General features: G+C 36.9%; 1 protein-coding gene across 1 annotated transcript in view; it reads left to right on the plus strand.

Annotated features, from left to right (window-relative positions):
* Pcdh15 (protocadherin related 15) overlaps window positions 1-26,404 on the plus strand; it is a 777,836-nt gene that overhangs the window by 624,209 nt on the left and 127,223 nt on the right. The window contains exons 22-23 of the mRNA XM_076917096.1: window positions 4,396-4,536; window positions 6,841-6,953. Of these exons, the coding sequence (XP_076773211.1) occupies window positions 4,396-4,536; window positions 6,841-6,953 (254 nt within the window). The remainder of the gene's footprint in view (window positions 1-4,395; window positions 4,537-6,840; window positions 6,954-26,404) is intronic.

Raw genomic sequence — 26,404 nt, forward strand, 5'->3', positions numbered from 1 at the left:
GCATATTTATAGTAAATAAACCTGCAGACAGAATGAAAACTATTTGCATATCATATTCTTGTTCTTTATTATAATGACACCATGGAAACCATGCTGTCCAACAACCTGGAACCATCTCAGGTGGGCTTTTCTGCGGCATCAACTTCTTCCCTGGGCAAATTTTATGAATTGTTTTACCATGTTATTTACATGTAAGCAGGATATTTTCTTTTTATAATTACTAAGTGAATTGCATGTCCGAGGACCATATTTAAATATAAAAGAATGTCTGATGACTTTGCTATTTAGCTGAGACGATTTCAGGAAATGAATTCATTTTTAAAACCCTGGTTTTGCCGTTTGTAAAATACAAATACTTATGCTAACTCCTGGATTTGTTTTAGATATGAAGGTGAGAACAAGTACAACATGCATAGTCCAGTATTTAGTAAAACTTCCGATGGCTTGTTAAAGCTGACGTCACCATCAGTGAGAAGCAACGTTTTCATTGTATAGAGAAACGTGCATAAACTGCACAGATTCAGTTTTCAATAACATGCCCCTTTCACCACACTTCTTGAGTGGCTGGAAGTCCCTTCAGCCACTCAGAGAATTTATGATTCACATGTAAAATGATGAGGGAGCTGGTAGCTCTTTAACCTTCTCAAAGCGTATTTAAATACCTATCATCAGAGTGCCTGGGTGTGGGCAGTACTAATAACCCTCGATTCTCTAATTCATTTATTTAGTCAAAGGCCCCTTGAATGCATGCAGGGTAGAATGTCCTCCAAGCTGTTCAGATAGCCACTACCCCTGTAAAGCCTGTATTGTTACACATGTGGCAAATAGTGCACATTTACATAGCACTGAAGTTACTGTGACCACAATAAATGACAGCAATGTTGCAAGAAAGAGAATGCACTTTATGTCTACAGAGGGGCTTAGTTCATCATGGCAGGCAGTGCAAGTAAAGAAGTGAAGTTCATGGGAATAGAAGTGTGGTAGAGACTTACAGCAGATGAGATAGCACAGAAGCAGACAGTTACGGACTGGCTGGGCACATTATTCAAGGTAATTCTCACAGTGACTTTTGCCCACCAGTGAAGCAATAACCAAATTCTACCTAATCCCCAAACAGAGCCACCAGCCTGAAGCAAACACATTTAATACCTGAGCCTGTAGGGGAAATTTTAGGTGCAGAGTGTAGATAATGCTACTGTACCTCTAAAGGCTCTTGGCCACCTCATAATCCTAGTAAATTCAGTCTAACTTTAAGGAACCCCATAATCTTAAAAATTCTAATAGTGTTCTGGGTGTGGTGGCATGTGCCTTTAATTCTAGTACTTGGGAGGCACAGACGAGAGGATCATTCTGAATTCAAGGGCAAAAAGGTCTACACAGTAAGTTCCAGGTCAACCAGAACTGCACTGAGAGACTTTGTCTCAAAAATAATAACAATTAATTGCAACAGCATTAAAAAGTCTAATACAAGGCAAAGTCATGGTTTTGAGCCTTTATGAAATAATAATTATAATAATAAAATTATATTCTTTAAATATACAACAGAAACACCTGCACCAAGTGGATGACTTAAAGCTCTTTTGCCAACTCAAATTGTAGCTACTTGTCCCCTTGCCATGGCTACAGTGGTCTCTGAGTAGGCGTGGTTTGCTATGGAAATGATACTTTGTAGACATAACATTCACCTGCATTCCTTTTCAAAACAACTGTCCCAAATGAGTTTGCAGTCTTATACCCTAGGGAAATGGTTCTCAACCTTCAAGACGCTGCTACCCTTTAACATACCTCCTCATGAGATGCCGGAACCCCAACCATAAAATTATTTCGTTGCTACTTTGTACTGTAATTTTGCTACTGTCATAAATCATAATGTAACTATCTGATATGCAGGAGATCTGCTAGTGATCCCTGCAGCTGTCAAGGACCCACATGTTGAAAACTGCTACCTAGAGCCTGCGACGAAATGGCTTCAGGACACATTTCCTGTTACTCCAGTGTTTTGTCTCTTTTTAATGGTGCTTCACACTTAAAAAAAAAATCTTTGGCTTCTTTTTCTACCACTTTGAAAAAGCTCATCTTCAGTCAAAATGCATGTTTCACAGATCTGTCTGCTTCACTCCAGGCTCCCAACTCTCATTGGCTGATAGAAATGAGCAGTAACCATGCCAGGGATAAGATGCTATGCTGTCGTAAAATTTAATCTGCTAAGCTAATAAGTTCATTATATTTTGGTTCTTCCCTACTTTAAATTCTAAGACATGGGAAGATAGAAACACAGATAGCCCACTCTAATAACAATGTCTATCCTCCTTTGAAACTTCACCTGCGTGGTACTTATTCTCTGCATTTACATTGCCAAACCCATTGGATAAGCTTAGTCCCAGCAATGACCCCTCTCCTGGTACTAGGTTTATGCATTAGTTAATGGTGCGTTACTGTTACAAAACACCTAACATAAATAACTTCAAAAGAGGAATGATTTTTTTTTTTTGACTCACAATTTCAAAGTATTTAGGCCTTTATTCCTTGTCAAATGTGCTAGACAAATCCTCATAGTAATGTGAGCGCATGACAGAGAGCATGTGAGTGTATCATAGCGGACAAGAAAATGATAGCAAGAGAGAAAGTAGTGCCTTCAAATCCACATTCCCAAGACCAATGGTCAATGACTAGAACTATCTCCTAAAGTTCCCATGGCCTCCAAAATTATGCCTGGAAGTTCGGGGAACTGAACTTTCAAACATAAGCTTGTGGGAGATAACTCATATTTACACCGCTGCAATAAATAAACAGAAATGTGTGATATTATCTCAGGTAGAACTGGTGAATAAAAATAGCTCAGAGGCATATCTGAAACAGAGCCAGGGAGTCATGAGCACAGATTCAGAAAGTGAGATTCAGGAGTAAAGCAAAGGCAGTCGAGCATAAATTATAACAATGTGTGAAGCAGAAATGAAAAGTGAGTTGAAATTAGATTTTTTTTAAAGTGAGTTATTTTCAGGATTTGGTATCACTGTGTGAACAGTCTAGATTTGTGCGTGTGAATGAAAACAGCAGAAGGTTTTGAACAGCTTTTGTGAGAATTAATTCTCTCACTCTTGTTCCCACTCCCCCTCCCCATCATGGTTTTTACCCAGGGTCTCACTCTGTATTCCAGAATGCCCTAGAATACCTCACTAGGTAGCAGGAGTTGGCCTCTTTTTGTTATAATTATTTTTGTTGTTGTTGTTGTTGTTTTTCTGGAGCAGAAAAGGGATACACTACCACTTTATTTTCATTCTTAGTTTTTATATCTTTTCAAAATATATGGCCTCTTTGCAATTATCAGGTAGAACCATTATAGTAGCATAATTGATTACATGGTTTTCTAAGCATTTTTACCTCCCACAAGTTGATAGTAAGTAGTAAGCTTAAAGCAATAATTGATGTCATCGGTCGATAAGGTTTAAGGAGTTACCACAGAATTGTTTACCCGTCTTTCCGTTAAGACTAATACCTGACTAAACATTTCTTATCTGTTTTCTAGCTTCACAAGTTCATTATAAATGTATTTTTGTTTGTTTGTTTTTGGAGGGTTTTGTTTGGTTTTTGTTCATTTGTTTGTTTGTTTTGATATTTTGAGCCTGGCCTCTTAAATCATAGTAGTTCTTTTTCTTTGAACCTACCAGTGCTGAGATTCCAAGTGTGAGCCACCAGCCCCAGCTGAGATTGTTTATGTTTTTTTAAAAGATAAGTTTAATAAAATGAAACCAAAGAGCTAGGTCTGTGACCACTACAGAACAAAGTGGCTTAGAGCATCAGAGATGGTCTATGAAAGAGAATCAGAACAAGAGTTGCCCACAGAGGATATGACCGTGGTGACAATTGATTGTAGACTAATGGGTGAGATCGGTGAGCATTCTCTGGCTTGGGTAGGATACCCTTCTGTACTGGTGTGGCCGTTTATCCTTGATGGAGATGCACATATCCAAAAAGAGCCCAGCATTTCTAGATTTAGGTTAGTATATAATTAAGTGTGAAACAATTGTGGCAGAAAAAAAACAATATTCAAAGCACATTGAGTATTTACAGAGGAAGACAAGATGTGGAACAAAGATGGCGGCAGCAACAGAGTAAATTTTTTCCACACAGAAATTATTTGACTGAAGCCTATTATAGCACACTTTATTGACTCAGATTGAGTTGTGCACAGAAAGAAATATCTCCGACATTTTAACTCTTGTGTATGGAATTCTTCTTTTCTACAAAGCCACTCATTGTGAGAATCAGTTTATTTCTACTGGTGCTCTTTCCAGTCATCCTGATCAATCAGTTTCAATCCATTTCAATCAGTTTCAATCATTTCAATCATTTCAATCATTTCAATCAGTTTCAATCAGTTTCAATCCATTTCAGGGGTTGCCTGCAAGTCGGGTGAGGTATCGAGTAGACGATGTTCAATTTCCATACCCGGCCAGTATTTTTGATGTAGAGGAAGATTCCGGAAGAGTAATAACCCGAGTCAATCTTAATGAAGAGCCTACAACAATTTTTAAGGTCAGTGTGCCATTTTCTTTGCGACATCTATCTGACATTCAACCCTGAGCATTCAGCTTAACAGTTGTCAATATGATTTTTTTTTCTTTCTATTTTTTCCTCCTCTTTAATTTTTAAAAATTATTTCTCCCAGAAATTTAGGGAAACTACTTTAAAATTAAAAAAAAAAATCACCTAGTATTTTACCTGTTTGGCATAAATAGATGCTACTATTTGATCTTATAATAGAGTCTGTGTTTTTCAATAATCATAGTATTCACTCTGTATTCAATTATATACTGTCCATAGTGATCAACGCAGCTAATACTATTATTCTAATGTCTATATGTTGTTCTGCCATGCAAGTAAACCATTATATTTTTCTTTGTATTTCTAATGCCACAGTAGTAGATATATATGTTGCTACTATGTTTTTACAGCAAGCAATTCTATTGTTCTAAAACTACTTGTGTGAATCTCATCTTATACCTGCTCACAAGCATAAGTGGCCACAAGTATAACTGCAGAAGCAAATAATGCTCTTAGAAATTTTGGGAAAAAAAATATCCATTAATCTACACAGAGTTACTTTGTATTAAAAGAAGCGATATGCGGCTTTAACTTTTTTCCAAGCCTACTTTTAATGATGGTTCTTAAATGTCTTAACCCATGACCCACCAGAGGTAGTGGAAAGAAAAGATTTTTTATGATAATGGGGGAAGTGGACCTATTTAGAAATGGTTCATCTGGAGCAAATCTCATCTGCATTGTCAGGAAATCAGCAGTTCAGGTCCACAGGTCATCAGCCGCAGCTCGATCCACTTGCAAACATTTTATGGATCTACCAGCAGTCCAGTTCAGTAATGTCGGCATAGCGGCAGCGGCTGCACGACCTAGCGGGAACAGCCAGGCCCTCAGTCAAATTGGCATGAGCCAGAGGGAGGAATTAAGACCACCTGAAGCACCAGGAGAAGTTCTCGGTTGTACCTCTCTCGACAAAGCAAAGATCAGCTAAGATTGGAGACCAAGAAGCCTTGCACAGCTAGCTTACAAGCAAGCTCTGCTCACAGGCCTTTGAGTCCCATTTATACTCCCTCCAAAAATCATGTGTCCTCCATCAGTCTTGCCTCAGGATGTGTTTTGTCTCAGCACCTGAGACTGTCTTAGCAACACTTCATGTAAGTCTGTCTCAGCTGACATCACTCTGCCAATCAGCCCGAGTCCTTAGAAATAGCAAGAAGCCCCAGCATACCACCAAAAGGTTTTTGGTGTTTTTTTTTTTCTCTATAGAGTCACAACAAATGGAGCTCAACTACACAATGTAAGGTGGCCCAACATATGCATGTCATTAGCAAAGAAGGCATCATTCGTTTTTTTTTTTTTTTTTTTTTTCAAATGCTTTGTTTAGCAAAACATCCTTTCACCTATGTCTGCTTCAGCAAAACATTCCTTCACGAGTCTGCCTCAGTGAAACAGCTTTTCACCTGTGTCCACTTCAGGAAAAGATTCTTCATGTGTTTGCCCCAGCAAAAACAGTATCTGATACAATTGGCTTGAAAGAACCTTAAAGTTTCCACCTCAGCTATAATTTTCATGAGAATATACACCTCTGTGAAAATGTTTGAAATGTTTTAACATAAATATTAGAACATTTCTTTGTTATGGTTAGTGAAAGGACCAATTAATATTGCACTAATAATGCATAGATATTACCTCATGGGACTAAAGTTTCTCTCAGTTTATGTACTTGAATAATTCTCTCCATGTACTATGTTATCTTGGCTCTATTTGGGCTAATTGTTTTTAAGAGATTGTATGACAAAGTGTTAAACTATAAAGACTGCTAATTTTATTCTCTAGAGAGGAACACTCTGCTCTTTAAAGTGTGAGAAAACCCATTGAAAAATTAATTTCTCTTTATAAGCAAGCTAATTGTCTTTTTTTCTTTTTGCTGCTGATACCACTGGATTTAACACCTTTTAAGTGTGTTGTTACTATAAAAGTATATATTATTTTCTTTTAGGCAGCACTGAATATAGAAAACCATTTAAAATCACATAGATAAAGCATCACCGATAGATATACCCTATTAGAAGTTCTTTTTTCTTAATAGAGTTAGTAACTCATTTGATGACACTACCTAGCAGGATGTTTGTGAAGCTTAAGAGAGAATGGGGTATATTCTAACACAATATCTCTTTCTTTGAAATGATCACTTCCTCCGACGAGTGGAACCAAGAACAAAATAACAAAATCTTTGATGCAGTGGGTATCGGCATTTTCTTTTGTTTATAATCCATATGCGGATCCCGTCCTTTTTTTTAGCTGGTGGTTGTGGCTTTTGATGATGGTGAGCCTGTGATGTCCAGCAGTGCCACCGTGAGAATTCTTGTCTTACATCCTGGAGAGATCCCACGCTTCACCCAAGAGGAATACAGGTAGGAATTTCCCTCAGGTTTTAAAGCTCCAAGCTTTAGTGCGCTTTAGAGGCACCCTCAGAATTGATCTGCGTTTACCAGTGATGTTGGTTTTCCAATTCTAGCTTGATTTTAAAATGAGAATGAAACCTAACCTTTAAAGATTTACCATAACGAACAAGTGTTTAGCATGAAGTACTTTAGCAATGCTTCAGCGAACACCTGATCCATTATAAATCATAAATAAGCTTTGTTGAAACATAATCGTATAGTTCTAAGTCACTAATGAACCCAGTGGTGAAAAACAGATCTTCCTAGTTTCCACTGTTGCCAGTACAATGTGACCTCCACCTCTGATGTATGATCTACAGCAACACTTCCCAAGTAAGTCATCTGGTGTGTCTCTTAATACTACGTTATATATTATAGCAAGGACACCTTCAACTCATCAAGTGACAGGAAAATAATTCAGAATAACCAATGAGCTGAGACAAGTTGGCAAGTGTTAGAAAATGTCTTGGAGGTCAGAAGCTTCTTGTATTTGCTCTTGTGCTGGCACCAAGCGACTGGCTGTGGTTTTTGATCTCCAAGTTACCTATCTCATTAATTCACTCCCAGTTGAGTTTTTAATCCATTCCTCAGACATGGTATGGAACTCTTAACTTATTCATGAAGCAAAAATATTTTCATTTTTAAAATTTAATATTAAACGGGACACATGGAAACGAAAGCTAAATGAACATGTCGTAAAATTCATTTTTCAGTGGTCATGGCTGTCCAAGATTCTTTGAGGCATGTGCATGATCAGGTTAAGAGTCCTATCCTGTCTTACCTTAGCGATACCTTCTTGCTATGTCTTCACATGGAAAAAAAACAACTCTTTGTGAACTCTCATTATATGACACAGATGTTTATGTGCACACATATGATGTGATATATATGTATATGGTTTATAATTCTGTTACCATCAGAAATGTCTACCATTCTTGAGCCTTACTCAGTATTATCATCTAATTTCTAGTTTGTCGCAAGGGAGACTAGATAGCTAAAATATCCTGGAACCCAATGTCAGCTCCCTAATCTGTAGGGTTTTTTGTTTGTTTGTTTTTTGTTTGTTTGTTTGTTTGTTTTGTTTTAACTAAAACAGCTGACCATTTTATTTTTCACGTTTCACAATGTAAGTGAAAACGGCCTCTTTTGTATCACTTCTCCCTCCAAAAGTTTTCTCTCTGTTAGGAAGGAAGTTCCTTGCCATGCATCTAATAAACACTGAGACTCAGCACCAAGATCTCCTGGTGAAACTGAACAAGAAATACAAAATGATAAAGAATGCTTCTGCTCTTATCTGTCTGGCCAGGTCATGCCTGGCTGCTTGGACACCATCATAGGGCAGACGGGAGGTTTCATCATTGGAGGCCCAGGCATCATGGGCATGTGACCTCCCATGGGTGGTCTCATCCCAGGAGCTGGTCCCACAGGCATCATCCCAGGAGGAGGGGGGCCTATCATTGGCATCATGGGAGGGCTCTGCAGGCATCATGCTAGGCAGAGGAGGACCCAGGAGATTGGGAGGCAGTGGGGTTATGTCCCCTGCAGGCAGAGAATAGAGCCAGAGGGATCTTTCCTTGTTGAAATGCAGCCATCATTTTGCCATTCAGGCTCTGGGCCTGCTTTTCCATCCATTTCTGGTAATAGTCTTTCACATTCTCTTTGTGTTTCTGACCACTGCAGTGCATCTTCCTCAAAGATGGAGAATCGTGGGCAGGATACGTATCACAGTAGTCACAATAAAACTTTGGTATGATGCTCACAGGCCATTGGCTACTCAGGTCCCTTCCTCATCTCTTGTTAATCCTGATGCTGAGACTAATTAATAAATAGGAAACAGCTGCCTTTATTTGGGTAAATAATCTCTACATTATCTTCAGGACAATTAAAAGATGGTAAACGTCCTCATTACAAATACACAAATCAGGAAGTAACTGGACAATACAGCAATTTTAATCTCAAAATATTTTCCATAAAGTGAGTACTGCAAGAAGCTCACGGCCCTGGAGTAGAAACAAATGGACCAGTGGCAAACACGGTATAGCATGTAAACTCAGTCCACAAGGAGACGGTGACACCATCATGCTGCAAAGCAGAGTGTATAGATGTACAATCAAGTCTGAACACCCACATCTGACTGAGCGGACTTGAAGGTAGTTTAGGAATTACCCATCACAGTACAGGCAGATGTTCAACATCTGTGAGTCAGTATCCACCTCAGTTTAAGAGAAATGATGAAATCTCCACTGGGTTCCAGAGCACTTAAATAATTCAGTCTCTTCCGAGACAAATTGGAAGCTGGAAGATGATGATGATGGGGGCTCAAGATCCAAAGAGATCTCTGGCGACAGTGGTGTTCATCATTCTTTAAAATCTGCATTTTAGTGCTTTATAATTTTCAATAACTCCTTAAGAGTTTGAAACTACAGCAAGGGCTGAGGTGCTGGGAAGTGAAAGAAATAAAGGATAGATCTGGGAACATCTGCCAGAAGAAACTTTTGTCTTTATAATACTATAGTTTAAAATCAACTTCCATGATACATGTCCTGGAAAATACCTGTACTCTAAACTATATGTGAAAAAAAATCCACATAAAATTTAATGTGATTACAAGTCCATTTTTCCATCATGCCCATCATTGCTGTCCCTCTTACTTGGCTCTTTTGGAAGGCTTTGTCCCTGGGTTGCTATAAACACAGTTTTCTGTTCCTGGAACAATTTTCCTGGTAATTTACTTTCGGTGTTTCAAACACCAAGGTGACAAATTCACATGGTACTTTTTGCTAGTTTTATGTCGACTTGATACAGAGTCATGTGGGAAGAAGGAAACGCAGTTGAGAAAATGTCCACATGCTCTAAGTTAGCCTGTAGGGTTTTACTTAATTAGTAATGATGGACGAGAACCCAGCCTACTGTGGGTGGGGCCACAGGCTGAGTAAGCCATGAGGAGCAAGCCAGTAAGCAGCATGGCTCCATAGCCGGTGCATCAGCTCCTGTCTCCAGGTTCCTGCCCTGTTTGAGTCTATGCTTTGACTTCCCTTGATGTTGGTCTGTGAGGGGAACTGTGAGCTGAAATAAACCCTTTTCTTCTGGGGTTGTTTATGGCCATGGTATTTAATCATAGCAATAGAAACCCCGACTAAGACATTATATTTTTTCCCCTTCTTTGCTGGAGCCCTCACAGCAATGGAATTCTAGTCAATGAAATTCCCACCTTTCTTCTCCTGACTGTTTACCTTAATTCTAGTCCATCCTGGAAAAGTCTAAGAGGGAAAAAGAACAACAAACAAATGGCAACTGGTAGACGAGTGAGCAACATTTCCCCTTTAGTAAGCTCAGGACATCATACCCTTCCTCTGGGCCCCAGCTTGGGCTTGGCTTGTTCCATGTTAGTACAGGTATGCCTCGGATTCTCAGAGGAACATGCTGATCCTTGTCTTCTTCATTTAAAACCTTCAGACTTTGAGGACAAAGTCATGATGAAAATCTGGCCATTGCTCATGCAGCTTTTTTTTCTATATGTCCTTGTTCAACACCAACTTTGAAAAACACAAATGCTGTGCTCAATAAATAATTTAGCATTTCCTACTGTGTCTGAATATAAATCCCAGCTACAGATAGATTCTATTAATAAAATTGTGAACTTAGAGAACAAAAAATTACCAATTATCTGGTACCGTAATTACAAGAAGTCACAACATCTATAAGGGTTCTGGCCTTCAAGAAATATCCAACAACTACAGACTCTCTGGTTCTCTCAGTTCTTTGTTATTCTGAATCAGAAAGGAGATTTGACACTCTCATAATTTACTGTTTCTGGATAGAATCCTACAGAAGAATCAGTGAAACGGGTTGAGTAGAATTTAGCACCAGAAACAATGGCTTGGCTTTCTAACAGAACTCAGAAAATTTGGAAAACAGGACCAGTAATAGCAAATATGAGAAGAAGTCATTTATTTTATGATTGAGGCCAATACCCAGGGGTGATGTCCAGGTTCCTTTTGTTGAAAAAATAAATTCGTTCCCAACAAAGGATCGCATTTAAAACTGACCTCATCCTTTACCTCAAGAATTTAACCTGAATTCTTGATAATCATGATACCATCTCCCACTGACCCTACTGTTTTGTGTCTACTGAAACTTCCCCTTATATTACTCAGTCTCCCAAGAGGGAAACTCAGAGACACAAATGGCTGAGCAATTGAAAGCTACACACTTGTCCCACATGTCGATCCATAGTGAGTACATATTTGTTCATGGCAGCCAGAAAGTGAAGATTTGAGGAAGCAGGTACCTAGGGACCTTCCACTTTCATCTTTAATTCTGTTTAGCCCAGAGCCTATGTTTAGCCCAGAACACCAACCACTATGAAGACAGGTCTTTCTCCATGAGAGAATCCTCTCTAATTATTCTCCACTTCACACCTAGAAGTATGTTTTCCTCATCTCCCAGGACACCTCAGTCTAACCAAGTTTAAAACAAGATTAAACATAGAATGATGTAATACGCCAACATGACAGTATTGATGCTCCATTCTGACCTCTATCCTCATCGGCCTTATTCTACTTTTTCCTAAAACAAAGCTTTTAAAGAACTAGAAGAACTTCATTGCTGAAACACACCCTGTCCTCAAAAATCTTTCCAAATTACTTCTTTGCTTGTTTTAATTATGTCTTCCCCCCACCCCCTCTGCAATGAATAACATTCAAGTGATAGCACCGACATTGAGTGCCATCGATTATTAATGATTTCTCACAGTTTGCCTTGCATTTAAAAGTAGAATCACATTCTAAAAAATTATTCTCAAACTTTTCTCATGTCATAGTTGGCTCAGACCATTGAGACTGCCTCCTGGACCTGATAACATATTACTTGGTTTAACTGAGATCCTTGCTACAAGGTTACATATGCTAGGGGTGTTTGTTGTTGTTGTAATTTTTATTTTTATGTATTCTCTGTATATGTTTATGGTAGAGGGTCCACATGTGTCACTGTGTGTATGTTTGTGAAGTCACTTCTTTCCTCTAACTTCTTTGTGGGCTTGGGGATCAAACTCAAGTCCCCAGGCTTGCAAAGGCAAATACTTTTACCAATTGAGCCATCTCACTGGCCTGAGTTGTCTAAATTGTTCACTTGTAAAGAGCTTGCCCTTTTCAATCTTGGAACCAATGTGAAAGTTAGGGAGTTGCTCATACATCAATACTTCAGTAACCAGATTCATTTTCTTAAATTATTTCTAATCTATTCTCAGAACCTTTGTCCATTTCATTATCACTTCCCTCTATGAAAACTGAGTTAAAACCCTTGTGTGAGAGAGTATGGGTGTGACATCCTATACTATCAATTATTAGAAGTAATCGTGACAGGGTTTGGGCAATTTAGAAATGAATATTCCATGTAACTGGTCTTGTTATTAATATGTAATATACACATAAATTCACATGTAGTAATTAAGTCCAACTCACTAATTTGTAATATATAAGCATATAAGGCCAACTTTAATGTTTAAAGTCTATATTAGTAACTGTTAAATCTCTTACTCTTTATTTTCCTTAAAACTTTTTCTAGCTAAACATTGCAATTATTAACTAAACCTTGCAATTATTAAAAATTATTCTAAATACATTTATTTATTTATTATTGTTCATTTACATATTTATTGGGACCTCACAACATAAACACAGTGACACATGTGGACCCACCATCATAAAAATAAGGACAGAATATATAAAATAAAAATTACAAAATAAATATTCATTGTAAATGACCAAGGTGAGACTTAAAAGCAACAATCTCTTTAAAGGGAACTCCCATGTGAGAGAATTGGGACTGAACTGGGATCAGGCTTGAGGACCTCAAAAGAAAGATATGCTATGAGCCCAAGTTAAGAAGAGATAGGGACTATCAGGGTAAAACACCCCAACATTCAAGACTTTATTGTATCATTGAAATGAACGCCATCTCACTTAAGTGTGTGATCATGTGACAATCAGGTCATCTGTTGATTATCTTTCAAACCTCCTGGCTCTGTGTCTCTGCTGTCCTCATCTTTAATTGAAGTCTGATGAGAGACAGACATCTTTTACACAAATATCACAGAAGATTCCACAGTGTGGTACCAAAAGTGTAGTCCACCTACACCTTCTGTGGCCACAGCATCAAGATGCAACCTAAAGCACAGCTCATCTATGCTTGATAAGAGGGCTTCCATTTTTCTTTGTTCAGCAGCTCTTAGAAAGTTATTACACTGTCATAGAAACTACATTTAGCATGTTTTTCTGTTAACCTATGTAAAAAAATTATTAAAATCTTGATTGTAGTTGGGGTTGTGTGATTGCTTGAGAATGGATTGACTCCTGTAGGTCAACAATGTTAGCACCATGAAGTATAACATTTGATCTTCATCTGAGGATGGCAGTCCAAGTCCCAGTGCATGCACTGGGATTCACTTGCCTTCAGGTTGAGAGTAAATATCATGGAAAGGTCAACATGTCTAAGATAGATCATGTAATCTAAATGTGAATATTGATTGTTAGTGGAGAATGCAGTGTCTTACTCAATTTATATTAAAAAAAATTAATCAAAGATAAATATTTTGAAAATTTCCAAATTATACTGCCTACATAGACATAGCTTTGATATTCATTCATGATGGAGATGTGCCAACTTTTATTGTTAAATATTTCAAATTTAAAACTATAGACAATTAAAAACTGTACATTTTAAAGTATAATTTCTATGAAAATAAAGATTAAATTTATAACTATGTGTAAGAAAAAGATCAAATGTTTCAAATGTATTTTTGTTAATTTCAAACATATTTTGTTAACCCTAGAGAAATATTCTACTTCTACTATTATTCAATTTTAATCTATCAAGCCTAGATAATAGATAATTATACATAAGAACATCCTGACATTTGCAAACTTCAAATACTCTTTACTAAAATATAACCTTCATAATTTCCATATTAAAATTAAAATTGGTATGTTGCTGATTAATGTGAATTAGTTTCATCACTAATGACAGTAAAGCTTATATATAATTCATATTTAAACTCAATCTGAACACCTTTTGTATTGGGAATTGCAATCAGCATAACTCAAAAAAGAATTAATAGTCCACTTTCTTTTATGTAAAATTGAGGGAAATTATAATTTATAATCAGAGGTATCCATTTTATATACTATGTTATAAAAAGTAGAAACAATGTTTCTACTGTGGAAAAAAAATGTTTCTGCTGTTTTCATAGCAGTTCAGTGAGATTTCGTTTAGTCAAGAGAATTGCAGTCCTGTTGTATTAAGGGACATTGCTCTCATTCATGGAAATCTTGAGTTGCAGATTTAAAGATCTTTAACCAGCAAGGATAAGCATGTAGGGAGAAAACAACTGAAGACACTACAAAAGTGATAGGAAGATCTATGCAAACATCCAAAAAAGAGAGTGCTACCGGATAGCTAAAGGTGCTCTGCTTTAGTGTAGATCTATTGTCCAACATGAAATCTCATATTTCCTGATGATAAACTCCCATATTGTCTTCTGTAACTATCCAAGTCTTTCCATAAACATAATGGAGTATCTTTTTTATGTTTGAGAAAAGGTTTGGGACCTTTAGAGTGAACCCATACACTTTATCTGCCACACTGAACTAAACTTCTTTATATCTCCTGAGGTATCAATGGTTTACAGTCTCTGTTCCCCTGATCTGGAATTCTTTATAGATGATCTTTCTCTCATTGTGTTAAATCTGGGGAGTATCTTGTTTCAGGGTTCTGTAGGTAAGGTTCTGACTTGATGAGCTCAGAGATTCAGGCTGGGACGAACTGTGAGAGTTATGAGCAACATTAAGGGTCTTATTTTTGTTGGGGTTCACGAATCGCCACACAAACTCTACAAACATTGATCTCAGTTAAGCAAGAAAAGTTTATTGAATGCACATTCTAAGACTGATCCAACAGAATTACAGAGGACTTGGAAACCAAATTATAATAGATGCTTGTCCTTGGAGCAGACATTTTAAGGGAAAAGAAAAATGGGTTCAAAAGTTCAAAAGGCAAGGAGGGAAGCAGTATAATGTTTTGGCTTACTAGACAGAGTATTATCAGCTGATCTTTAAGCTGATTGGTCCTAAGTAAGGTAAGAGGGGAGGTAGGCAGGGGACTTTAAGAGTATTGAGATAACCAAACATGAGTAATACAACCATTGCTTTTGGACCTATTAGTAGCATTTGTTAGTGTCAGCTAAAGAGTGGATAACTTAATTTCACCTTTTGAGCAAAATGGAGACTGAAAACAAACTGACTACAGTAATGTTAAAAGGAGCAAGCCTCAACAATTTTACTTACTACAGGAGAAATCAGAATGGTGTTAACTGAAAAAAAAAAATCGTAATTACCACTCAGTATGGAAGTCAGATTGTCACGCTGAGTTTGGATTCACAATCATAACGTGGCTTTACTTTCAACTTATAATGGTAAAGTCATTCATCTTCAGTTTTCTATGGTATTCAATAGCTGTGTCATTTAATTTATCTTCCAAGGGATAATTAATTTTTTCTTGTAATTTTTTATAACATGATTATGTTCCATTAAACAATGCATAGAAAACAAAAAATCACATGCATAAAAATTACATGATAGAAAAATATATATCAGACAACTGCAAACAAGGAAAAAGAGGACTATTATATTTTAAAAAATCAATGTTATATAATTCAGAGGCAGTTTCTGAGGCTGTATATGACAAGTCTCATTAAATAAAGTGTAAACATAAGGGAGATGGTAAAACTTCCTACTGATTCTAGCTTCATAATTCCCAAAGTAAAGTACTTTTCCATGTAAAGAGATACATACCATATTAAGCGATGATGGTAGGCACAAATGGGCTGTCACAGGTAAACACCTACATACCTCTGGCTAGAATACAGACATGCTTTTAGTACATACCTTTAATACCAATGCCATTTAATTGAGGGGCAGACAAAATGATAAGTCAGAGAAATATTTGACAGAATGAATCAGAGATAAGATATGCCCAATTCTTACCAGGACAGAAAAAGGAAGCTATGTAAAAGCAATGCAGGGAGAGAGGGAAAGTCAAGTCCAGTTGAATTCAGTGAAGTTCAGCTGAATAAGCTGAGCTCAGTTGAGTTTGATGCAGTTCAGTTGACTGCATTGAGTTCAGTTCGGTTCATGCAGTCAGTGCATCAGTACAGTTCAGTTCAGTTCACAGAGGTCAGAGGTGTTTCACCAAGCAGAGCAATTCATCCAGAAGCCAAGAGGAGCCAATTTAAATCAGTCAGCTTAGAGAGGTGTTTCAGCCCAAACAGCTGAGTTGAACCAGCCATCCAGTGTTCAGAAAGAGCTAAAAAGAGTAAGTTTATTCAGCAGTAAGTCTCTGAGGATGGAACATGCTAGGCCTAGGGTAACAGAAAGAGGCTTTCTCTCATTGTGTTAAATCTGTAGAGTGTCCTGTTTCAGGGTTCTGTAGGTAAGGTTCTGACTTGATGAGCTTAGCCATTCAGGCTGGAACAAACTATGGAAAGACTTATGTGCAATATGAAGGACCTTATTTTTGTTGGGGTTCATGAATCACCACACAAACCTTCAACACCCTGGCTTGCAGAAGATTGGGTTGTATAGAGGTTAGAAGCTTCCAGATCTAGGCCAAGAGATAGTTAGAACAGAGAAAGAATTACTCTTGGCTCAGCCCAAGCCATGTATTCATAAAGCTTGGATACAGCTCTCATCCTATCATCAGAGGAAATAATAGAGGTATTTATGAGTTGTATACCACTATATAACTATTCTTTAAAATGTGGTAGTTTCAAATAGCCACTGGCTGTTTCTTATAATCCAAGGGTTACTTAGATAGAATTTGTGCTGATCTGAGAGTTCACATATGATGCGATTAATAAAAAAACAGCTAAACAAACAAACCCAACTTAGCATATCACACAAAATAACATGCTGCTATAATAATGGAGAAGACAAGAGCTCAGTCTAAGCTCCATGTGGCCTAGGAAAATGATTTTGATTAAGAGCTGGGCTGGAAAGGCCCTTCCCTCTTTGCTAGTAAAGGTAGTTTTACAATGTGAAGCAGGGAACCCATAAAACAGAATAGCCAGGAATGGAGCCAATAACAAAATAGATACATGTTTTTCTGATGACATTGTGTCAAAGCATATCTCCCTGGTCAATGGCAATATCAATGTCCTGAATTGTAAATCTTGCAAGAAGCACTTTTCTTGAAGATTTTAAAGAAACAATTTACAATGTCATGTTTTCTAGTATAAAGCTATAAAAACAAGGAAGCTAAGAACTGAGAGTCTGAAAGAAATTTTCCTGAAGTTTAGTCAAACTGGGGAACTTTAAGATTTTCTCCATTTATGTACTTTGCTGCCACATAGGAAAAGTGTCTGAGTTTTTGGAGGATACCTGGACATCTCTCCTTATGTTGCCTTCTGTCCTTGATAAACCCATATCAAATGATTTCACATGCTACCATGGGGCAAACCAGAAACCTCAGTACTTCTTCAGTGTTAGATGCAAAGTCACATGATACTACCCCAGGCTTAACACACTTGAACACCCTAAACAAGCATGTACATCAGGAAACCAGTCCAATAACAGGGGAGTAAAGCATTCCCTTCTCCATGGGATGGACAGAAAAAAAAATGAGCCAGTTTTTCTACTAACCCATAAAATTAAGAATATATATGGTCTGCTTTGATATCTTTTGGTGCATGTATACATTCCATAATGTCCAAGGCATTCGATCCTGTCTATATCATGCCCTATCTTCCTCTGTTGGGCAAAATAACAAAAATGATTTGTTAGAGATTATTCCCAACTATATGGATTACTGTCAACTGTGTTTCTTTTCTTTTCTTTTCTTTTCTTTTTTTTTTTTTTTTTTTTTGAGTGGTTGTCTGTTCTAGACTTGTTGGCCTAACTCTATATCAAGAGACAGAGTCCCTGTTTCAGTTCTGTTATCCTGAAGATATTTAGGACCCAGAGATATATAAATGATTCACATTTCTTGTTATCTTATGGGTCAGTTATCCTAGTTATCCTAACTAGAGTCTGAAATGAATGCATTTTATGGAGTCTTCCATAATTTCATATGTAACTGTCTATTAGGCGAGCCTATCACCACCAAGGTGTGGGACCCACTGTATCTTCAGCCTTTGATCTATATTATTGTAGTAGCTCACAGGTATACAATACACATAAATATTACATGACTTAATACAGAATAATCTATTTCAATGTTAAATGATTATCTTCTTAGTCTTTTTAATTTTTTTGTATCAGCTTCTAGGCTTATTGCCCTCATCCCCTGATGGTTGTATTCATGAATGAAGCTGAAAATTATCTATGGATGGTAAAAATAGGAAAAAAAGAAAAGTATAGTCTTTACCTAGGTGTGAAATAGAAAATCAGAGAACATAGAAAACATTTTTATAACATCAGCTTGCTAGACATACTTAGGTCTTTGTGTGTATGCGTGTGTGTGTGTTCATGAGTGTGTTCCTAATGTGCATAAGGCAAACACACATGATTACATATTTAAGTAAAGTTTTCATTAAGTGTGACTCATAAGATTGTGATGTCAATAATAGGTAAAAATGTATAGAGTATCGCCTATATACTAGGAATAAGGAAATTAGTGTCTCTTAGTATATCTACCAAAAGTATTAAATAATATTGTCTCATTTTATAGACTTTTAAAATATTAATACTATGAAGGCCATAAGCAATTTTCCTGTCTGAAAAACCTCATAACATCAGAACCAGAGGTCTACTAGAGTTAAGTAGAAGCATTAGTTGCTTAATTCTGCCATCTTTATGGATGGAGAACCAAACAATGCTAACCAGAGAGGGAGAGGGAGGGAAGGAGGAGGCACCAGGGAGAGGGATCCACCATTTTTCTCACTCTGCATCTGAAAACCTTTTCCAAAGGGATTCCTGAGCCTCACCTCATGGACCGCAAACAACTTTGGAGCATGCATCAGGAAATGAGAATACTGATACAATGAATTTCTCCCAATGATTCATCTAGAGTTGAAGGTTGAGAACAAACGGCTAGGAGAGATTCGGATTAAACCCCATTAATGAGAATGAAACAAAATGAAAAAGAGCACAGTTATCCCAAATGACATTTTTACTTTGACAATAATTTGAGAAGTCCTTTGGATTCCTTGTGTCCCATCTTCAAGCTGAAGCTTGGGAGTGTGAACAGAGCTGACCCTCTTATGAAGAAGAGCTTCTGCCCAGTTGGCCCTCTACAGCTCTTTTATTTATAATTCACCCTGAGAATCATGGGATGCTGGTGTCTCTGCAGCTTCCTGTCTTGGCACTATTTTTCTTAGTTAAATGTGTAGAATTAGGTCACCCTGGCACAATTACCGCAAGGTTACACATAATAGGAGTTCCAGTGCCTGTTTATTTCTTCTCAGTTTCATTAAATTTTCTCATAGCAGATATAAAAATGGTTCCTTAATTGGTGCTGATTTGCAAATATATTGAATTCCAACATGACAAAATAAATTAGATTTGTCTCTGTGTAGAAGGAGAGCAATAGAGCCAGATTGGAACCACTGAACTTTTATAACATCTATTTACAAACACTTTCAAGCCCTAAACTGCACAGCATTTAAAATAATTAGAAGCTTTGTTCAGCATGCATAACATTTACTTTTATTGTTACTTCTTGAACCCAAATATAAAACAATGAAATAATTGTTTCCTCTCTATTTATACTGTAAAAATAAAATCTAACATTTGGATACCACAAATTGTGTTATTCTAGTATAGTTATTATCTAGATGACTAAGATATTTTAAAACACTTAATTGAAAAAATTATAGTGCTACATATTTTCCAATATAATTACAAATGTTAAACAAACTTTAATTTATGACACTAAGAAAAATTATGTTGTATGTTTCTTGCATCTAAATTATTATAAAGAGGATAATCTTTCTGGTTCATTCTTCATTTACAAAGGTTTGTTTAAAACAGTAAGTTTAGAGTTATTTCGATCAATTATCTCTTGAGTAAATCCCACTGCTATTTTGATATATTCATGTAAGGAATCACTCTATCCAATAAGGCAACGAAATGTAATATCATATTATATAACTACTTGAGAAACTAATGTACATGTGGCAGAATAAAGAGGATATCACATGCCATGTAATTATAACTTTATGACGTTCTGGGAAATGTCATAGACTGGAGGCTCAGGAGGAGAGAAAAGACTGAAAAAATAGGGGATTTTTGAGATCACCATAAAGGAGAGTTCTTGCATTGCCTAGGACAGCAGCTGTCCTGACTGTGCTGACAACAGAAGCAGTCATGTAAATACACCAACGCCACCCTGCAGTGTGTGCTGGGCTGCACTGTGGCCTGCTTCAGTCTCTGAGATAGAACTCACTATCACACAAGTCATGTGAATGCACTATCAGTAGCCATTCTAGCAGCTGGGGAGTGACCATACCTATAGCTTCCACCTCACTTTCCATGTTAAATACTGTTCCTATTTTTTAATTGTCTTTCTTTGGAAAAAAAAAACCACAATGAAATATTATTCAGCTGTTAAGAAAAGCTTCATTGGGTAAATGGGTGGAAACATTCTGAGTAAGATAACCCAGATCCACGTTTTGTTCTGTCTTTTTATCATTTTTCAATGTTAACTTTGTTCTGCAGATATGTGTGTTTTATACCCACAGGGTTCAGGGATTACTAAGGGGCCATGGTAAGGGGAGTCTTTCAAAGGAGAGGGGATGGCATAAAGAGAACTAACAGAACAGGTATGCTTAAGTGGGGATGAGAGTGACAAGACAGTATAGCAAGGAAGAAGGGGGGGATAACTAACACTTGAGACCTTTTGAAAAAGCAAAAATTAGATCTGCTATTACAAAAGCTTTCTAAAATATGCATATATATGCATATGCATGTGTGAGAGCAGTTGAAGTGGAGTTACCCTATAATAGGGGGATTATAGCTCAATTAAACACCTTATGCCAATGAATAATTCCAATATCAGGAATGGGTTATCACTCTTTGAGTTATTGTGAAAGGGAATCCAATAGACCCCCAAATATTACAGCCCTTTGGCATTGCTCTTACCCTCCAGGAGGAGGGTGAGACCCTTTGGCTGAAGGTATTACATACTTGAGTCACAAAACACAGAGAAAGCATGCTGGGACCAACCTGGGAGCTTGATCCCTAGTAGCTAGCTTTTATACAGCTAAGGGGTGCTATGCATGTATTGTAGAAGAAAAGTAATCCTCACTTTTACCCAAGAGATGCCCAATGGTCCACTAGTGGCACACATGTCATGGGAGTATCCAACCACTTTCTGATTGGAATTTAACCTTGCTCCATGAGAGGAAATCCATACCTTGTACTGTTCTAGGGCCACAAACTTGGCTATGCAACTTATCAGCCCTATAAAAAATCTATTATTATTATTCTGCTAAATGGACTTAGAACTAAACTTATTCCTAATGATGTGCAGTTTTAACCATAGATTAGTGCATCTTTCAACCCTTATCAGAGCAGCTTATTTTAGTCAGTGGTAGTGATTAGCAGAGACCCACAACTGGAGAAGGTGTAGGGAATGAAAAACAATGCAATGATCAGCCCTAAATGAGATGTCTATATCACACCCCATGCCCCCATAGCTCAGGGATCATTGCAAAAGATGTGGGTGAAAAGAGTCTAAGAGCCGTGGGTGATAGATGATTACAAGGAAGCAATGTTTTCTGAGCACAACAGAGTACCTCCACACACAAACTCACAGCAGCCGCGATAGCATGCACAAGACAAGATAAAGCAAACCCTTATATGGAGACAGGAGATTGATACAGTCCCTTGCATAGCCAAGGAGGTATTGGCAAATGATGGTTGCTATAAGAGGAAGAGTCAGTTTTCCTTAAGGGTGTGATCCCTGGTAGGTTGGCCAGGCTCAAATGGCTGGCCACACAGTCAAGCATATACAAGCAGCACAAATTGGACTGGATGGTTTTTAAAGTGGAGGGATAGAGGCAGAATTTGGTGGAGAGATCAGAATGGATCTCAGATGGGGTTGGGGGTAAATATGAATAAAATGCACTTCACTAAATTCTTGAAAAACTGTTTAAAACTTTTTTAAAAATTAAGCCAACCACAGTAATGCATGCCTGTAATCCCAGCACACAGGAGCACAGAAGTATGAAGATTACTTCACGTCTAAGGGCAGCCTGAGCTACACAGAGAATTCTATGCCAACTAGACTATGTATCCAAATACTATCTTAAAAAATAAGTTTAAAGAGGCCTAGCAGTGCACATTGTGAGAAGAATTTCAAGTGTATGAGTTAATAGTGGAAGATATATTTGGGCTAAGCTTTCTGGTGAATCTTTTCTTTTTGCCTATAATTAATTGCTTCTGAAATTAAGCAGTGCATTTTGATTATACTCTACAGAAGAAAAGGAGAAAGGGATTCACCATAAACTATTAGTCACAGAGTGAAACATGAAAAAAAAAACTTTAAAATATATGTGTTCACCCATAAATTAAATTTAGTCACCAGATGCTATTAACAAATTCCCACTAGTTGTCAAAAGTTAAAAATGCATACAATTCACACTTTCATTTCACACTTCTTGCATTCGTGAAGTTTGTCAGTCTACTACAACGTCTCAGTTATACATTGTCTATAGTTTTGCCTCCATCACCTCCAGAGCAGTTTATACCCACCTCATTCAAAATGATTATAATAAATCTGTGGCAATGCCCATGGGACTTCCTTCCTACTAATTTGTAGTAAATGTGTTTCATATTCAAGTTATATCTCACTGCAGAGACAGAATGCAATTTGTCAAATGATATAACAGACATTTTTCCAGAGTGTAAAACAATAATAAAATGGGCATGTCTGCAAATAAACAGAAAAGAATTGAAAATGTTTCATCTAATGTTCACTTCTCATGGAGGTCCACTCAATTCTAGCAGGAGAAAATTAAATTTTTATAGCACTGTTTGTTCTGGTAGAGAGGCGTGCACTGCTAGAACAGTTAAGGCAAAGGTTAATGAGCTGATATTTGTCTAGAAGTAAATTAGTTTTACACACTTGCTACCAAGAAGAAGTTTAAATGTGTTATTGGCATGCGTAGGATATAAATTCCATTATAAATCATGTCATTGATTTTTTTCATGTATTAATTATTTCTATCCTGATTATTCAGTTAAAGTAGCAAAAATGAACACAGTATGTTTCTTTCAAGTGTGAATCCTATTTCTGATATTAATGCCAAGACACTTGTTCCAGGTGTGAGATTTATATGCACATATCTTCTCAAGATGACCAAACTGACCAATGACAAAAGCATAGCAGTTAGCTTACTGCATATAGTAGTAACAAGCTAAAAACTCAATTTTAGCACCACAAACCTCTATAAAAAAGTCTCTGGTTTTGAAAACTTACTCCATCATATGACTAATATGTTTTCTTACATTCAACTTATAAAAATAGCACGTGATATGATGTCATAAACAAACAACTCACTGTTCTGGTCTTTGAATATCCACCGCCAAAATCACACAATGAACTTAAAAGTGTGAGAAGAACACCCTTGGTATATGGAAAATTTAGCAGTCAGGAACCCAGATATGGACTAGCTATGGCCTGTTCTATGACCTCCCACAATGTTTAGTACAAGTGTTAACTAGGGATAGAGTCTCTTCTGAGGCTGACATAAATCCCCAGTGAATGTGTGAGCTTGGATACACTTCGAAGCTCAAGGACTCATGCTAAGATTTGGAGGTATTAGATCTTGGGGCTTAGGTTCATTGCAGGCTGGTATTAAAACATCACTTTTGGATTTTTGTCATAGTAAGAACTCCCCATGGTATCTGGTAGATCATTCAGTCCAAGGAGGGATATTATCAATAAGTTCTATTGGCTATAGTGAAGATGCAACCCTCAACTTCCTGCCATATGATCTACTCCATGATGTCATTCTATCCAGCAAAGGGTATGGTCAAGAGTATCTACTGCATGGAGTTATGTTTCCCGTTATGTTACTCAATCTCTGAGGTGACTGTCACGTTATTCTAGTAAGGAATTAATAGTGCATAACCCTCATGTAGGAGGAGAGGAGTGCACAAGAGGAGGAATGCCAGGAGGAGTCGGTTGACAATCATGTTAAGATTCTGTCTGTCTGTCTCTGTCTCTTTGTCTGTCTGTCTGTCTGTCTCTGTGTGTGTCTCCCTCTCTCTCTCTCTCTCTCTCTCTCTCTCTCTCTCAGTGTATGTATGCCTGTGTGTGTCTCTGTGTGTGTATCTCCTTTTAATCCTATCCATATTCAGATCTAGATGGTCACTCATTAAGCAAGAGAACTGAAACAAGTGTCTTTATTTTCTTTTATGAGATTAAATACAAGTTTATCAAAGTTATCAAAGAGCAAATCCAACCTAAGAAGTTTGTTTAGAACTGTGCTGTTCTTGTTTAAATAGTACATTAGTGTCATTTGAAGGTCAGGGCATTTCTATTTCCCTGGACCAATACTGTGACAACGTGTCTATTAGTTATTTATGAGCTATATTTTTTAGTAGTATTTTGCTTTAGAAATGTCAACTTAGTATGTGTTCTTTTTTCTAATATAACAGTATGAAAATTAATAAATGAGATTAATAAGATCCCAGATTTCACTGTTCCAATAAGTGAAATGTGCTTGATAGGACAGGCATATCTGCATCTATAACATAACCCAAATGTAGAGAGTCTGTTTTCATTTTTGTTGATACTACCAGGAATTTGTCTCAGATTTCCTTTATTAAAACTCTAGCAAACAAATAGTACTTTATTTTTCTAATAGTTATAGCAGAATTCCTGGATAGGAATCCCATTGGCCTTTTCCAGTGTGTATCACATAGGAGCACTGAACTCTGAGTCATATTCCAGTTGGCCAGAGAAGAATGATACATTTATTCATCCATCCTCAGTGGTGAGGCAGCTCTAGCTAGACTTTTAGATGTCTAGAAAAAAAAATAAGTACTGAACCAAGCACAGAAGAAATTGGAGAGATGGATAGGAGTAAATTAAATAAGTGAATTGAAACTAAATAAACATTTGCTTCATACTTTCTATAAAAACCACATACATGGCTCTTATCCTTGTCCAATAGTTGTATGTGAGGTGATGACAAAGACAAACATTAAGTGCCAAAGTATCTCTTAGATCCTTTTAGAATTACATAGTAGTTAACCGTGCATAAGAATTGAGCAATTGGAGAAAAATATTCATCAAGAAATACACACACACATATAAAATCATATATATATATGTATATATATATATACACATACACATATATATACATATATACACATATATATATACATATATACACATATATATACATATATACATATATATATACACATATATATATATACCCCAGACTATATTTGTAGTTCACAATATGATATAGGGATACATCAAGAAAAGCATGACATAATTGCCCAATATAATACCTAAGAATATGAAGAGAAAATGAAGGTTGCTACAAAAAGGACAAATACTGAAAAACAAGTGCAAGTGGGAGAAACGGCTGCAGGACATTCTTGTATATTGGAAGCAGTAACACATATTCATATTCCAATTGCCATCGGTGTCAAACACAGTGAGACTAGATGGTGGAGTGACTCATGAGTCATGAACTATATGGTACTGCACAAATACATGAAGCTGATGTTAGTGTAGACTAGTTACGGTAAAGAGTCTCAGAACCACAGAAGTGAGAGTTCAAAAATAAAAAAAATAAAATAAAAGCAATGGACAAACAGTGGGAGCATAAACCATAAAGTTAAATAAGATAAATGAATTAGAGGTAAATGTGACTTTTGTCGTGGGTTCTAGTCACTTACCGAGTCACAACTCAGAGCTGTGCAGTATAAATGTGTGGAAGGGCTAGAAAGTATTCAGAGCCTGTGTCCTTAAGTCTGATCAACCAAGAGCTACATTTTATTTCTGCAAGTTGGGCTAGCAAATTGGCTCTACCCATTGATTTAAGTCCAGAAGACACAGAGGATAGCATATAATAAGATAAAATTGTGTTTGTTTTAATAATGTAGGTGGTATGATATTTTAAGGGAACTTCCACAATTCTGAACATAATTTGCTAACGCTAGCCTTTTTAGCCTGACCTTTTCTTGAAAGTACCAGATAATTATATTACTCAAGTAAACATATCTGCAACATGATATATATTAGATTATTAAATTCAAAGATGTCATTAAAATTTCATATAAATAAATAAATAAATAAATACTACACGTCTATTAGAACAAAATTTCTAATGTTTGCAAGGATTCAAGGCTGTAAGGACTTCTGTCCTGTTGAAGGGAATGTGAGAAACAAATCCTATAGTT

The sequence above is a fragment of the Arvicanthis niloticus genome, chromosome 20 (genome assembly GCF_011762505.2).
Source record: "Arvicanthis niloticus isolate mArvNil1 chromosome 20, mArvNil1.pat.X, whole genome shotgun sequence".
Classification (NCBI taxonomy): Eukaryota; Metazoa; Chordata; class Mammalia; order Rodentia; family Muridae; genus Arvicanthis; species Arvicanthis niloticus.